The sequence below is a fragment of the Poromitra crassiceps genome, assembly GCF_964638095.1.
Source record: "Poromitra crassiceps genome assembly, chromosome: 13".
In the NCBI taxonomy this organism is placed as follows: Eukaryota; Metazoa; Chordata; class Actinopteri; order Beryciformes; family Melamphaidae; genus Poromitra; species Poromitra crassiceps.
In genome coordinates this window covers 24,567,325-24,583,484 of record NC_139644.1, presented here as the reverse complement: position 1 = coordinate 24,583,484, position 16,160 = coordinate 24,567,325, and the positions used below count along the sequence as shown (strand labels likewise).

General features: G+C 41.3%; 1 protein-coding gene across 1 annotated transcript; it reads right to left on the bottom strand.

Annotated features, from left to right (window-relative positions):
• Positions 1 to 569: 569 nt before the first annotated feature.
• Positions 570 to 1,673, bottom strand: gper1 (G protein-coupled estrogen receptor 1; the record flags this gene model as incomplete). Its single annotated transcript, XM_083649166.1, has 1 exon — positions 570 to 1,673. The coding sequence occupies one exon, from the start codon at positions 1,671 to 1,673 to the stop codon at positions 570 to 572; it is 1,104 nt and encodes a 367-aa protein (XP_083505292.1).
• Between the last annotated feature and the right edge of the window lie 14,487 nt (positions 1,674 to 16,160).

The window sequence follows — 16,160 nt, the reverse complement described above, 5'->3', positions numbered from 1 at the left end:
GATACTAATAACCTTAGACTCCCTTCTCTGTTAGGTAGCTTTGCCCATTGGCTGTACCCCCAAGGCAGATGCTGACATTTAGCCTCTCAGCAGCATTTCATGTACTGTAGCTTGTATTGCCACCCAGCCCACTTTTTGAAACATAACACAGCAAAATACACTTAACAAAAGTGATGCAAACATGAAAGTCTCTCTACAAAAACTTTTGTCAGCGAACTATGCCAAGCTCAAAGTTGCAATTTGTTTTAATTTAAAACAAAAAATATAATGAAGTAAGTTTTACAGTGCAAATTTTGTATCTACTACTGAGGCATGTATCAAGTCATTTCCAACCTTCTTTGCATGTACATTCTTATTTTTCTCAGAAAGTAAGCAGGCACTGTTGGAAATCCCAGTGGGCACAGCTATCAGACAAAGCTAAGTAACGCTTAAAGAAAGCTGAGGTAAATTCACACAGGGTGGCAATGTCACTTTGATATGACAACTTAGCTTACTTTGTGGACTGAGCACTGGACCCCTGGCTGCTCTGCATTCAAACCTCGATGAAATTGTCAATTTCACTGCAATTGTCACACCTCTGACACTTCACTTCTCACAGCGATGTGCAAATCAAGGGTGTGGTGGCAGAAGCGGTTGAGTACAGACCAGCTGGCCTTCTGCTTAATGAAGAGACGCAGCTTGTCCCTGAAGGTTTCCCCCAGGAAGCTGTAGATGATAGGGTTGAGGCAGCTGTTGGAGAAGGCTGCCAGGTTGACGATGTGACCTGTGAGCGGGTAGTCGTGATACAGGGTGATAGCAGTTCGCTGTGCCGGGTCCGCCGTACCTTGGAGCAGCTGGATGCTGATGAAGACGTTCTCCGGCAGCCAGCAGATGAAGAACACCAGGACCACCACCACGATCATGCGCAGGGCCTTCTGACGCCGTGGCCACAGTCCACGGTGCTTCTGGGCCTTCATGAGGATGCGCACGATCAGGGAGTAGCATAGGCCGATGACGGAGAAGGGCACCAAAAAGCCAATGGTTACCTCCAGCCACTGGATCTCAAAGACATTGGCGAAGCAGAAGTGCACCTCCCCCCTGTGCTGTGTCTGCACAATGGTGAAGGGCAGCAGAGTGGCTAAGATGGAGGCCATCCAGATGAGGCCGCAGCTGAGCTTGGCGTGCTGCATGGTCCTCAGGGGGCTGCTGCTCATAGAGCCGGCCAAGGCGACGTAGCGGTCAAAGCTCATCCATGTAAGAAAGAAGATGCTGCTGTACATGTTGACCTGCAGGAAAAGGGACATGAAGGTACATAAGACGGCATAATCGTAATACTTCTCGTTCAGATTGAAGACCTCAATGAGGGAATCGGCCACCAAGATGAGGTCGGCTACAGCCAGGTTGACAAAGTACAGGTCGGGGATGGTCATCTTCTCTCGGTGGTTCAGGTTGACCACCAGGATCAAGATGTTGCCAATAAATCCGATGGGAAAGAGGAGGATGGTGTAGAGGCAGGACAGGAAGAGGCCGATGACGTAATATTGGTATTTGTCCGAGTTTTCGCTCAAATCCGTAGCGTTGTAGTCATATGAAGTGTTCAGTTGTTCTGTACTGTTTACATATATCCAAACCAAAGAGGTTGTCTGCACTTCCATACTGACTGTGGTTGGACTGTCTTGAATCATAGGCCACATATAGGTCACCTGTAGTTGCTACATTGTTTAATTGTGTCAGTTCCCAATGTTGCTGATCAAAAGGGTGACTCATCTATGCTGCGTTTGCATGCTGACAAAAGTCAGGTCATTCGAGTGAAGAGTTTACTGTTTGTTTGACCCCATGTTGATATCAAGGTTCATCTGCCAATGGATGGCAGACACAACACAGCAGCTCCTCCATGTCTTAAAATAGCCTTGTCCTCTTATCTAATTAGACTCACATCATCCAGACTGCCAAACCTGGCAACCTGAGATTAGGGACTTCTTCCTCCTTTTTTGAGTAGTTTGCTTTTCACAGGTTCTGATTCCAGTGCTGCTTTGTCTCTTCAAGTCCATGTGCATCTTTATTCAGCAGAACCTCAGCCAGTGACGGTCCTGCTGTGACACCCGAGCTGTGAAGTGGAGAGGAGAGAAGAATCATTACATGAAAAAAAGAATTAGGTGGGCAGCCTCGGACCAAAAACAATCTGCAATGTGCATCCAAATGAGAAGAATACATATGAGGTACATGTTTCACTTATCATCATTTACAGTGTTTTGTTCAAGATGAGAATTGAGAATGACATGATTCTATCTTTGTGAGAGTGGTTTCAGAAGGGTCTAAAATAGATTGCTGTCCACCAAGTAAGTACATTAAAATTCAAGCTTCAGACTTAAACAGATGCATTGAAAGCCTCCTTTGAAATCCTCAGCCAATCCGAGGTCAGTCTAACCGGCTTGTCCGGAATTGATGGCTATTAATTAGTCTGATGTGAAAAAGAAGAAGAAAGAAAATAATTAAAGGAACAGTTCACCCCAAAAATGAAAATTCAGTCATCATCTACTCCCCCTCATGCCAGTTGAAACACAGGTGAAGTTTGTCCATATAACACACAGGGAGGTTGCCAGCACAACCTGAGAGAAAACCAGTACAACTGAAGTCAATGGTGACTGTTTTTTCTCTGGAGTTGTGCTGGCAACCTCCATGTGTGTTATATGGACAAACTTCACCTGTGTCTCACCTTGCATGAGGGTAAGTACTATTATGACAGAATTTTCATTTTTGGGTGAACTGTTCCTTTAACATTTAACAAAACCTCTGTGTTGATGGTTCCAGTCAATGGACATCACCCTCAGCTTTTCTGATACATCAATGAATATCTGAGATGAGATAAAGTCTCTGTTGTACATTAATTGCATATGCATATTCTTATAATAACTACTCTTTATTTCGCGTAACTTTTTTTTAAATCTCATTTGACATAATATAACAGATGGACAGACTTTACTTGTGAAAGACTGATCTGTTTCGGCGAAGGTAACCATGACCTTTAGCAAACAGTCACAGCCCTCAAGCTATTACTTTCACCAGAGGAAACCCTCCGACATATTAATGCCTCTCTATTAGCATCAGTCTTCATAGCAGTAATTCACTAATACAGCTTGTAGTTTGCACATGGTATAAAAATGCGATAAATCAATGTATAAGCCAGTGATCTTACAGGGTGAAAATGCTGCCATATTATGAAAAGTTTTGCCAGTCCAGAGAAGACATGACACTTCTGGTAAACAAATGTTAATCTGCAGCTTTAACAAACTTCAAAAGACACATTGAAGACTTATGAACAATAGATTCTACAATGTTACAAAGCAATGTCTCATATTTTTCTGATTTTGATTATATGCTCCAATAACCCCCCCCCCCCCCACCCCCTTTGCCATAATGGTCAATAAATATCACAGGAAGAGTATAGTATCTAGCTTTTTCCACTTTAATTTTCAGGGAGAGTCAACAAGAAGCAGAAAAGTCGACAAAAATGACAGCAATGACCTAAACCACTTTTTGATAGATTTAGCCTGATATGGAAGGGCCCAATCAATCTAAGAATTATCAAAACTCTTTCAACTACAGTCAGGTATCCCTGTTATTGAAAGATTTATATAGAGAAAAACTCTTGTCACCAAAATCTTGAGCTGCCATCAATTCTATAAACTTTTAGTCCAGTCTATTTGATACCTGAAAGTTATCTTTAATAAAGGTTATTTTTTGTCTTTGATCAACATCTTTTTGTTGTTGTTGTTGTTGTTGTTGTTGTTGTTGTTGTTGTTGTTGTTGTTGTTGTTGTTGTTGTTGTTGTTGTTGTTGTTGTTGTTGTTGTTGTTTTTTGCCAACAATAATGGGACCTCAAAAGCTCTCATTAAGAAAATGGGCTCAGCCACTCATCAGAAATGTAATGGGGCAAGATAAAGACAGATCAATTACACATCAACATCTGAATTTACAAAACATGAGGAAATAGCCCATCTACTGTATACCAAAATGTAATGGACAGTAGATCAACGTGGTCAAATAGATAAATATACATATTATAATATAGCCTTAATATATCTCCTATAATTTTAATCAGCTTCATTAGTGGCATGAAATATCTTTCTTCAACACTACCTGATGTTTGCATCTCTTTTTTGACCAAAGCATCAGAGTTCCCACTTCCCACTTCCCACTAAGTCTAAGTTCAGTTCCTACCCTTGATCACCTTACGTAAAGCACTTAACCATATCCAGCAACTGTGACAAAGATGCAGTGACCAAAAGTAACACTTACTTTTTAGATTTGGGGGTTTGTTGCCCAGCGTGCTGCTCCAGTGCAGAAGTCAGAGGAGAGCCACAGATCAGTAAATCCCATGTCCAGCAGAGGCTTCTCTCCTGCACCACCTGCTGTTTGGCCCAACCCAGGGAGAGGAGAGGAGTGGAGGGAAGAGGAGGGGAGAGGAGAGGAGAGGAGGGAAGAGGAGGGGAGAGAAGAGGAGAGGAGAGGAGGGAAGAGGAGGGGAGAGGAGAGGAGAGGAGGGAATTGAGACAGAAAGATGCGAGACAGGCAAGAGAAGATCTGAGAGAGAGATGAACCCACTGACTCTTTTCTGTTTTGTGTTCCGCCTTGGTGACTCCAGGTGTATGGCCCCGCTGAACAGACAGGATCTGAATCGCTTGACTGATTATCTTAACTCTGCAAATAAATACGGCGTGGAGGTTGCCTTGATCAGGCCGCATTGTCATGGAAACCACCTCTTACAGTATATATATTTTTTGCAATATTTGTTCACCTGGGCTGTCCAGCTACAGTATTAGTGTTAGGGTGCTCTAAACATGCAGCTTATCACTGTTCTTAGTTATTCTCATAGATATGAGCAGACCTCATGCTTTATGTTTAGTTTTGAGCATTTAACATTTTACTGTTTTGACTTGATGCATGATCCCAATAAAAATGGATCAATATGTACGTCCTCCTCTAAACCACTATGATGTTCAGGAGCAGCCTTCGCTGTCGATAAGGGTGGAGACTGAACAGGCCCTGTGCTCCAAGGCAAAGGGTAGCATTAACATCCTCTGGACTAATTTGCATTATGTATCCCAACTGTGACTATGGAGACCGATTCAAAGTGGTGCTGGGTAGAGTAGTGTCTCTTTGATTCAAAGTGGTGCTGGGTAGTGTAGTGTCTCTTTGATTCAAAGTGGTGCTGGGTAGTGTAGTGCCTCTTTGAAAGCCAGGCTGCATTAGCTGCAGACATCACCATCGGCTCCTATATCATTTTGCAGCAGCTACAGATTCTTTTCCCCATGTGTTTCTGTCAGCCTGGCATCCTAAATGAGATGGATTCCCAATGCACACAGAGCTTGTCACAGTCAAACACAGAGAATTGTGTATTTACATTGCTTTGCATAATGTATACAGCATGTAGATCATCTCATCATGCTATTGGTTTATCACCGAAACTAGACATGATGATCATGATTGGTAGATGGAGAAAAAGTGCTATATTCCCCTTATAGCCACCAGTAAATCAATTAAATCAATTATAGTAAATGCTGTCAGTGAGGCAAATTTGATGGTCCCCTCTTGAAAACAAACTTGTCAGTCTCATACAGTAAGTCTTTCTGTTTTGGGAATGATTGATGACAATACAAAAATATATATATATAAAACATATATTAATAATAAAAGTGTGAAGGAGCATCTGCTGGCTCCCGGTGTTGAAGGTGGCAGACAAGGTGAGGAGGAAGAGGACTGAAGAGAGAGACGAAGCTGTAGCAGCGTGGATGACTTTGCTGACAGTAAGGAGGATAATCTGGTCTCCATTGGGGGGCAGTCAGGGCATTATCAGTTTTGACATCAGATGGGTCGAGCGTTAGCTTCTTCAAGGAGAAGTGGAGTAGGCCTAACCCTAGGTCAGAACTGAAAGAGCTATGGAGATTCTGTCAACTTTTCTTCTCACAATTGGAGACAAAAGGGGACATATGGAGGTTGTTGACAAGAAAGGAGACAGCAGAGAATAGTCTGGGGGTTAGAGGCAGAGAAAGATGAGAGAAGGCTATTCAACAAGCCAGATTCATGCTGTTTTCTCTCACAGCCAAAACCTAGTTTGGTCGCATGATTTCACACATGTGGAAAGTGGGGATGCAGGCCAGGGGCAGGTCGACAGGACAGGGTACAGAGAATGTCAAGGAGAGAAGGGAGGAGAGACGTGACAGTTTCTCAAGTAGGCCTATGTAGCCTACTCGAGCAGAGGACCTCCACTGGTTGTAATCACACTTATATCAGTTGCAGGCAGATACTTTATAATACCACTTGGTGGAGCCCAGTGGAGAGCAGACTTGCTACAAACCATGTCCTCCTGTAAATTTAGCTCAAGGATGTGTCACGGACCCCCCCCCCCCCCCCCCAAAGCGTAGAATATGCAGCAGTTTCAATGAATTGATTGATTGATTTTTAAAGCATTGGAACACCTCTTAATTAAAGGCTAATAGGCTATTGAGGTCAAGTAAACAGTGGGCTTCCTCTGGAAAATTCCCCTGCTTTAATGAGGACCAATGTGGTAAAGTCCAGTACAAGTCACTTAACTGTCCTCAAACAGGGTTTCACTACCTACTATTTTAGAAAGGGAATAAGAGTTTATATGACAGACAGTCATGAGGTAGAGAAAGACACTTGTGCTGACATGACAGTATAGCTCAGATCACCAATATAGCTTCTTACTGCAGTGGCTGTTGCATATTTGACAAAGTGATGTGAGTAAAACGTGTTATATCTGCTAGAAGAAATAGTGAGACATGAGTTACTACAAAATTAGTAATTCATTGTGAATGATTAGATTAGATTAGATTAGCCATTATTGTCTCCCTTAGGATAAATTTGTCTTGGGCATTCGAGAGAGCATACAGTAGGTGGTGCCGTAGCACACATACACACACACAGTGCATGTACAATCAAACTACAATTAACATTCAGTACCAATATCCCTATACATCAAAAACATTCACACCAGGAATATGACCAAATGTTGCACAAGTGCCCTAAAAGAATGTTGCCACTCACCCCAAGAAATAGGTTTGATGATCAAATGAAAAGTTAAATATTGCACAATGCCCTACCAATATATTGCATAATAAACTGGAATGTTAGGTATTGTGTCCTGTTTTGTGTCTTTATCTATTGAATGTTTTCAGCTGAACCCACCAGCATACCGCACCACTTAAGAGACTGTATAGATTGGTCTAATGTCTCTTATGACTTCTATGTGAATATCCATGCAATTACATGTTATTCATTCACAATTTAATTTGTGAAATGACCAACAACTAGATTCATTTGCCAAGTGTTGTGGGTGATAATGCACTCCCCTTTTATGACCACTGGGTGGCTCACTGGCATAAGTAATGATTCACTTTTTGGTGGCAGAAGTAGATGAAGGAAAGAAGATCTGGACAGGAAGAAGATAAATGAGCCACATACTGTAGCCTACATAATGAGGACAGTTTCTGAGACGATTATCTGTATCAGTATGTATCAACTAATGAGAGTGCTGAATTCTGTGTGCTTTGTTGCTTTTGCAAACAAGGCACGCATGCACGCGCACACACACACACACACACCATATGCCTTGGCTTATCGTGTAACTTTGAAGTTTTGCTTCCTGGATGATTTAATGTGAAGTTATCTATATTAGCTCATATTTGGAAAAACTAATTTCTGTAAACGATAAGAATTGTATCATGTCATAACCAATAGTGCCAACTGGTGTGAAACCAAATTTTGACTGACACAGTGGCCTGTCTGTCTTTACTTTTTCATTAACAAAAATAAAGGAGGGGGAGGATATAAAACATTCACTCTGGTCTTGTTTTTTTATTCTAAATGCATGTGAAGGCATCATTTGCATAATTGTTCTGTTGTTGTCTTTGTACAGTGTGGTATGCCATCGCAGCAAAAAAACAACAAGGATCAGCCTGACATCTAATGAACAAGACAACATTAACAGCATCCAAGTGTTATTAATGGGAAGCTGTGGGATTTGTCTGCTTGTGGTTGGGGGAGTGAAAGTGGGAGGTCTAGAACAGTCACACACTCTCATCTGCCTTCACTTAACAGTCTGATGTGCTGCTGGCTCCACACAACATCTCCCAGAGCCCACAACCACAATCTCTGAATGGAACATCCTGCACAGTCCAGCTCCTCTCCGGTGCTTCCAGGCCCATGTTTGATATTTAGCTGATGCGTGGTTTTTTATTGTTAGTGTATTTTTTGATGCCTTTGTGGAGGAGAGGTAACTAAAGAACACGCATGGCGAGGGGAGGAAGGGGCGGATTGTATTTCAGGCATCTGTTCTGGTCCGCTTGCCTCCCCAGAGCTAAAATGACAAGGTGGGGGCGAAGGTTGAAGGCTCCCTCCTGAAGCCTCTGCTCTGCTCTGTACGGTTCATTATGTTCTTAAGCTCTTCACGGATGTCAAGGACAGCAGGCTCTGCCAGAGCTGAAATCCACTCATGTAGCCTTGCTGCTCTCCTCACCGATCACATCAATATGTCCTATGAGACAGGACTTTTCTACAAACAACTGTACAGTATGTCCAAAGGTTTTGTATCTCTGACATTTTTAACAACCAGATTTTCTCATTTGTTGTTCTGTTATTCATTCTCCCTCAGTTCCTCATGCCACCCACTCTCCAGTGAATCTCTTGCCCGGTTTACTGTAATTGCTTCCTTCTACCTACCTACTTACATGATCAATCTATGGTTACGGGAATATTTGTTAGGGCACTTGGGAGCCGACCCCTACACTTCTTAGTATTTGTTGCTTCAAGGATTTAGGATTTTATTCTACTGTTACACTCATTGCAAGATGCTCTGGATAAGAGCATCTGGATAAGATGCCTAATGCTAAATGTAACCCACTTGATTGTTCTTCTATAATGAGAAAAAAGAAAGGAAGAAAGAAAGAAAGAAAGAAAGAAAGAAAGACATTCCATAGCCCAATTTAACCTGCATTAGGTTTTGTGTGAAGTCTGGTTGACAGCCAAATTCAACATTTTAAACCACAAACCAAATGTTCTGACTACATAGGTGGTCTGATGTTTGATGCTGCATGTAAGACGTTGACCCTCATACTTTTGGTCTGGCCAATACTAGGAGAAAAACAGCATTAAAACTAATGTAGCACATTACTAAAACTATGCTGGTTCAGCTTTAACTGCCCCATTCCCCGACAGTTGCTTGTACAATCGAGAGCCTTTCCTCTTGAAACCTGCAATTTGAAAAGTGCATAAATAACATCTTGTATTGTTAATCTACACAACACTGGCTTTCCAACACATTTTGAATTTTGATTTAATGTGTTGTGTAGTTGCCCCCACAGCTGGGTATTGAACCAGGAACCTCCGGCATGGGAGCCGGACGCTCTAGCATCTGTCGCTAGAGCGTCTCTTGAGGCAGAGAGTGACAGAGACAGAGAGTGAGCTTTACTTACTGCACAGCACTACCCACTGTTACACTAGCATTGTATTGTGGTCGCTGATAATCTTGCTGTCCAGGTGTAGCTGAGACTGCGGCTAAGTGATCAAAACTGTCCATACAGTAGAGAGGGGCGACTATTGGAGATAGAAAATGCCGCTTCAAGGGCTTCCACGCCCTTGAAGCGGCATACCAAGTCTCAAAATCTTCTGAAGATTATAATAAGATATTAAAGCTAAAATATTAATATTACTGCATCCTGGGTGGCCAAATAAATACTCTCCGTTTAAAACTAAGACAGAAGCAATTTGAATTGGGAGATAAGCCCGAGCGGCTCTTGGCGCGGCAGCTCAAGGGTGCCCAGGCCTCTAGGTCACCCTGCTGACCAATCCTAAAGAGATAAATGACCGCTTCAAGGAGTTTTACAGTGAACTCTAAGTGTGATGCCACTCAATCTGATTTGAACTTTTTCAACCCTCTTGAAACACCCAAACTGCCAAAGAGGACTTGGATTCAGATTTCACATTGGAAGAAATAACTTCTGCCATTAAGTCATTTTCATCAGGCAAAGCAGCCGGACCAGATGGATTCGGTGCCGAATTTTACAAGAAATTCTGCAACATTCTCGCTCCACTCCTCCTCAGAATGATATCTAGCTCTATGAAGGACAAAGTCTTGCCTAGAACACTGTATGAAGCTAATATTTCTCTAATCTTAAAAAAGGGGAGGGAGGATGTAGACCCGGCCAGCTATAGACCCATAGCGCTCCAGAATTTTGACAGAAAGGTACATTTCTGTCAAAATAAACATTTGTCATCCATCATTCATCATGACCAGACAGGGTTCATCCCGAATAGGTTCTCATTCTCCAACGTCAGTCGCCTCCTCAGACGCCTCCTCAACATATAAGGCCACTCAGGTTGAGTGTCCTTATATGTTCGAGTCACTGCACAGATTCGAGTTTGGTGATTCATTTATATCCTGGATAAAGCTCATATACTGTATGCTAGTCCAACATGTTCAGTTATAACCAATGGTGACAAATAAACCAGGTTTCCATTACTTCGTTCGGTCCAGCAGGGTTGCCCTCTCTCGCCGGCCCTCTTCGCCGTCGCGCTCGGGCCCCTTGCTCTAAAAATACGTAGTCAGCCGAATCTTGCAGGCCTGAAGGTCGGAGGCATTGAGACACATATCAGTTTGTATGCCGACGATGTAATATTATACCTACATAATTCAGAGAAATCGATCCCCCCTCTTCTAGATTGAATCACCTCCTTCGGTAAGCTGTCCGGATACACAATTAACTGGACAAAGAGTGACTTTATGCCTCTCTCTTCACCCATGGTTTTCTGGAAAATCTCCCATTTAAATTGGCAAAGGACCGCCTCACCTATCTTGGCTTGACCATACCCAGAGATCCTAAACTAATATTTAAGTTAAATTTTCGAGATTTTGTTTCAAGACTTAAACAATGTATAGAAAACTGGAAAATCCTGCCTCTGTCCATGATTGGCCATATAAATTCAGTTAAGATGGTTTCACTTACCAGGTTCCTCTATCTGTGTCAAAATCTTCCCATCTTCCTTACATCGGCTTTTTTCAAAGAACTGGACTCAATAATTATGTCTTACAAATATTTGACTGGTACTCTAAGGCCTACAAAATAACCCTGCAGTCGGAGGCAGAACTCGCCATCTTCGGCTGCTCGGAGTCCTCTCTGAACTTCCCTACAACGGTGCAACAATCTCTGACACTGGGGACAACTGTCGCCAAAAGACTAATCCTGAAGGAATGGAAGCTCTCCTCTTCACCTTCTTTTCAAGTATGGCTGATGGACATGGTTTCTGTTATACAGATGGAGAGACTCAGGTTCTCAAAATTATTAGTGAGCAGTGACTAAGGTTAGGGGTGACGGACAGCTTGCCCGGTTGGTTTCCTGTGGACCCCTTGGGTGGGATCCTATGCATAATATTCCTCACAAGCACATATGCACCTTTTGCAGCTGGTAGCACTACGTTAACAATGCCAAATGTCAATGATGTATGTTTTTTTTCTTTTCCTGTGTCTGAGCCTGTTTTGTTCGTTTATTGTTCTATTAAGAAATTGGGAAAAAAAGTCCATACAGTGAGTAATTAAATGAATGTCATGACGTTTTGTCAAAAAATCTGTTTGATCTACATACTGGTATTTACCCGTGAGAGGATTGGCTATAGTTTAACCTCAGTGTGAAGTATTCACTGTGCTGTAGTGCTTGATGCTGATGATTTTGAGATCATGTCAAACCCTCCAATAAAATGACATCAATGCCCAATGGGAAGCTGATCAATAGCTTATTCAAGAGGTGGGTGTACTCCTTCAAGTGTATAGTGTCTAAGCAGAGTGTAGCCTGTCTGTCCTCATCACTCAACAGCTATACTTCAGAAATAAGCGATTGAAATACAGTGTGTGGGTGTATATTTTAGTAAGTGGACTGATTGATGACATGCTTTCACAGTTAATGGCGTGTGTTCTTTGTGTCATTTGCTTGAGCTAACTCTAACAGAGTCAAGTCGAGGCCCCATGTATCTCCAGTCCTCAGAGGGGAACTGCAACCATGGCAACCATGTTCAATTCAGCCCATTATCATATCATTTCCAGATGTAGTACATATAATTCAAGACCTCTTACTCCAACTGGGGCTGTACCATTTGGTTCTGCATTTAAGGACCCTAAAGCGCTGTTGTATACACATGCTATTGTGCAATGCAAGCACAGGACTGACTGTAAGAAATTAACAATATAGTGACAACAACTCATGCATCATGATTACTGTTGCCTGCAGCACTCTAGGCCTGTCTGTCTGTAGTGGTACATCCATTTGGTTGAGCTTAAATTCCATCCTGTCTAAAGTAATTACAAAGTTAAACTGAATCTGCCTCGAGTTGGAGGGATCTGTTGGAAAATAAAGTCTGCCAAGTGTCTCATGGCGTGATCCTCTGTCTATCACTTCATCATCCCAAGCCCGCTTTACAGTTCAGATTGTGCTTTTTTTTCATTCAGCACATACTTCAAATCACTCGCACAGCTCTCAATGTACAGCTTTGTTACCACATCTACCCAGACGACACATTGTTTGCATTGAGAATGGCATCGGTATTGGACCGCAGACCCACAGAAGACACAACAATCCCCAGAATGCCTGGAATGCTGCCATTTCCCTGCGTCTGAGTGGCGTCTTTCGAGGGATGAGCCACAAGCAATCTGCTGTTCCTCACGCCCACTGTCACTGGACCTCAGGATCACACAGAATAACATCCACATACAAGTGTCTTGAACTGGAGCCCATGGGTTTGGAGCGTCAAAGAGCTACTGTAGAATACAAGATTATCATTAGTTTACAGTATGTATGTATAATTGTGCATAAAAGCAAAACATGTTGATTTATTCAGTCTAGGTTCAGGTGAAAGTGAAGGTTGTGGATTCTTATGAGCCTCTTCTTCATGGCTACACAAGGTTACCGTAAATGCTTTCTCAGAGGAGTTTTTGTTAGATTGGCATTGGCATTAGTACTTGTGCACGTCAATAGCGACTTAAATTATTTTTCTCTCAAAGTTGCGTACCAGTTGATTCACATGGGGTTTTTCTATTACTGTTCTAAAGACTAAGTGAATGCATTTGCTTATGACTTTGAGACAAATTGTTTCTATTGCCATTGAATTGAATGACTATTGTCAAGAAGCACTCAACAATTTCATCAGAAACAAAAACGTGCAAATCTTTTGAATTGCTAAATCCATGCAATTGTGAGTCTACACAATTATGTTTGCATGCAAGCAGTCAATCAATTAATACAAACAAAGACAAAGGATTAACACAGTCCATCAGTCCATGGACATTTTGGAGAGCAAAGCACCAAATCTGTCACCTCAAATACATACAAGTTTGACACCCATCATACAAAATAGGCAATCTTCCATGGACTCCCTATAGTGTATCTGACATTGGCTATATATATATATATATATATATATATATATATATATATATATAGTAATTTTTAGAGGCTAAATATTAAATATATACCGGATTTCTTCGAGGTATGCAAAAGAAAGGGAAACAGAAGTGGCAATACCCATGTTAGTTTATTGTTTAATCAGTCTTTGACTTAGGTGACAGTAGAGAAGATTACTTACACAGTATCTAAATATATCTCTCAGAAAATAATACTGTACTTTTGAAAGGGCATGGTATCTTCCTGTAAATCTCTAACATACAATATATACACATTATTATACATATACACTTGTATACACACACTCACAAAAGCATCACATCTCAAAGTGGATTCGTCTGGACGAGGTTTTGCCGTTCATGCATGTGAATACATTCGACACAGGTGCATTTCAGGGTGTTTTCACACTTGGTCCATTCCGGCCGTTCAAGTGAACTCAGTGATTAGTCGGCTTTTTTGCACTCGCGTGAGACTCCAAACAAATTCATACCCTTCTGCAACTATTGAGTCCACTTGGCAACGTTGTTCATTCGCCAATTGTGCTCACCACCATGCATTCTGTCTGTTTGTGCTCACCACCATGCATTCTCAGTCTGTTTGTGGGGATCGCAAATTCGATTTGTTTGTTTTTGAAATGAAAGCAGAATTGACATGTGGTAGTGGTAAATATCTTGTGGAAATAAAACATTGCATAAAACACATGTTGAGTATCCAATAGTGCCTTCTCTTGAGACAATGATTTAATAACGTCTCTGTGAAGATGAATGGGCTCCAATAACAATCAAATAACCAAGCGTTTAAAAGGTCAAACCATGGAAACAGTGCATAATTAGCCTATAAGATTAAGCATGATGAGCCTGATCGAATTCAAGAGTGCCAGTGGGTAGTCCAGCTTCAACCTTATATCTTTATATTATTTCCGTTTTCATGTGATGAAGCAAAATTGCTATCCATGAATTATAAGGAAAGGACATGTAGGCATGGACAAAAAGAAGATTAATGTGGATTCGAGTTAAAGTGAATTTTCTCTTTATGCTCTTCTTTTGGGTTCATTTTAAAAGGACCAATTTTGTACATTTAAAAATGGCTTTATGTGAAAAAATCCTAAAAGTTGTTTTAAACTGAAGCTGATTTCTTATGAAGAAAATGCAACAATTCAATACCTATTAATTATTCCAGAGTATTATTCTGCAAAAATAACTATTATGCACTGACAGTATATAGTTTATTCGAGGTTAAAAATGGACACTGCGAGTAAATGTTGCTCAAACTACCCCCATAAGACTGACATGGTTCAAATCACTTATTTGACCATGATGTACTAATCTTTGCCTTCCAAACCCAAAAGAACAGCAAGCATTAGGACTTTGATCTGAGTTTAAATAATGATTAACTCTGTGATGACACATAGGAATCTTCTCTGATGCTTTTGTTGACCTTCAAAATTAATGTCTCATTGGGCAGCAAATGCACACTGTAAACACAGCCACATTAAGTACCGTAATAAAGAGTACTTCCCACTGCACGGTCTATAGATACACCTAATGAGGTGGGGCTAAGCAGGGACACTTTGAATATCCAAATCAAACTATAATTGTCTCTTTGTTCAAACAAATTGCCAATTAATGTGTTTTACATGTATGTAGCATTTTTTTGTCAGCTTGACCTTAACTTTGAAGACATCTGGCAAGACCAGCAAAGCTAGCAGTCTTTCTTAATTATAGCTATTTCTTCACATTTTACGATGACGGCCAAGTATTCTTGTGCAAATATACCAAAGATACTGGTGGGCCAACATGAACATAAAATTGTTTATTTTAAATGCACCAACTGTCAAAAATATGATATACAGTATCTGGGCTTCGTATTAATCTAGTCTGTGAGCAGGGCATGACCCCTTCCATTTCTCTTCAGGTAAACGCCCGGCCTGCTGGGTGTATCTATTTATGTGATGATTGATAAACTGGCCCTCTCATTTAAAGCAAAAACAACAACAAATATCTTGCACGACTTGCAGTATTATGCGGTAATGCAAGAATAGACCTCATAAGAACATGTTTTTTTCTTTTTCTTTTAATTGATCACTATCAAAATGCCTCAATCATTTTTTAGCTAATATTCAAATTCTAGGCAAGAAAGTGAAGCAGCTTTGCCGATAACGTGCAGATGACCTCGAGGCCTCATGCATCTGGGTCAAACACATTGTTTGCAGGTGCTTGGCAGGCGAGCCCTTCATACTTCTGTGAAGGCTTTTGACAGTCAGTCAGGCTACATCTTTTTTCCACTGGACAAAACCTCACAACCGCTCATGAGTGCTCATACAATTTTGGGAATGTACACGTGTGCCATCTTTCTCTCTGTGTGACCCCATGTGGACTTCACTGACCCTCTGTGAGGCTCTGCACGCATAATTCCTGTAGAAGCATAAATATAGCTTAACAAATCACATTCTTGGCCAAGGCAACTGCCTCTCAGCACAAAATAATTAGGTGATTTTAACTGCTTATACTTAACAGGTTATGTGATTTCATCAGAGATCACAACAAGAGGTAAGCTGGTTATGTCTGAACCCTGAATACAAGCTTTCTTAGCAATTAATATCATTCTGTGTGATTTCAAAGTGGTGTGAAAATAATTATTTTACTGTACGATTCGCTTAGCTTAAATGCAAAAGCATTCTCTATATTCCTGTGAGTGGATTTAAATATTGAA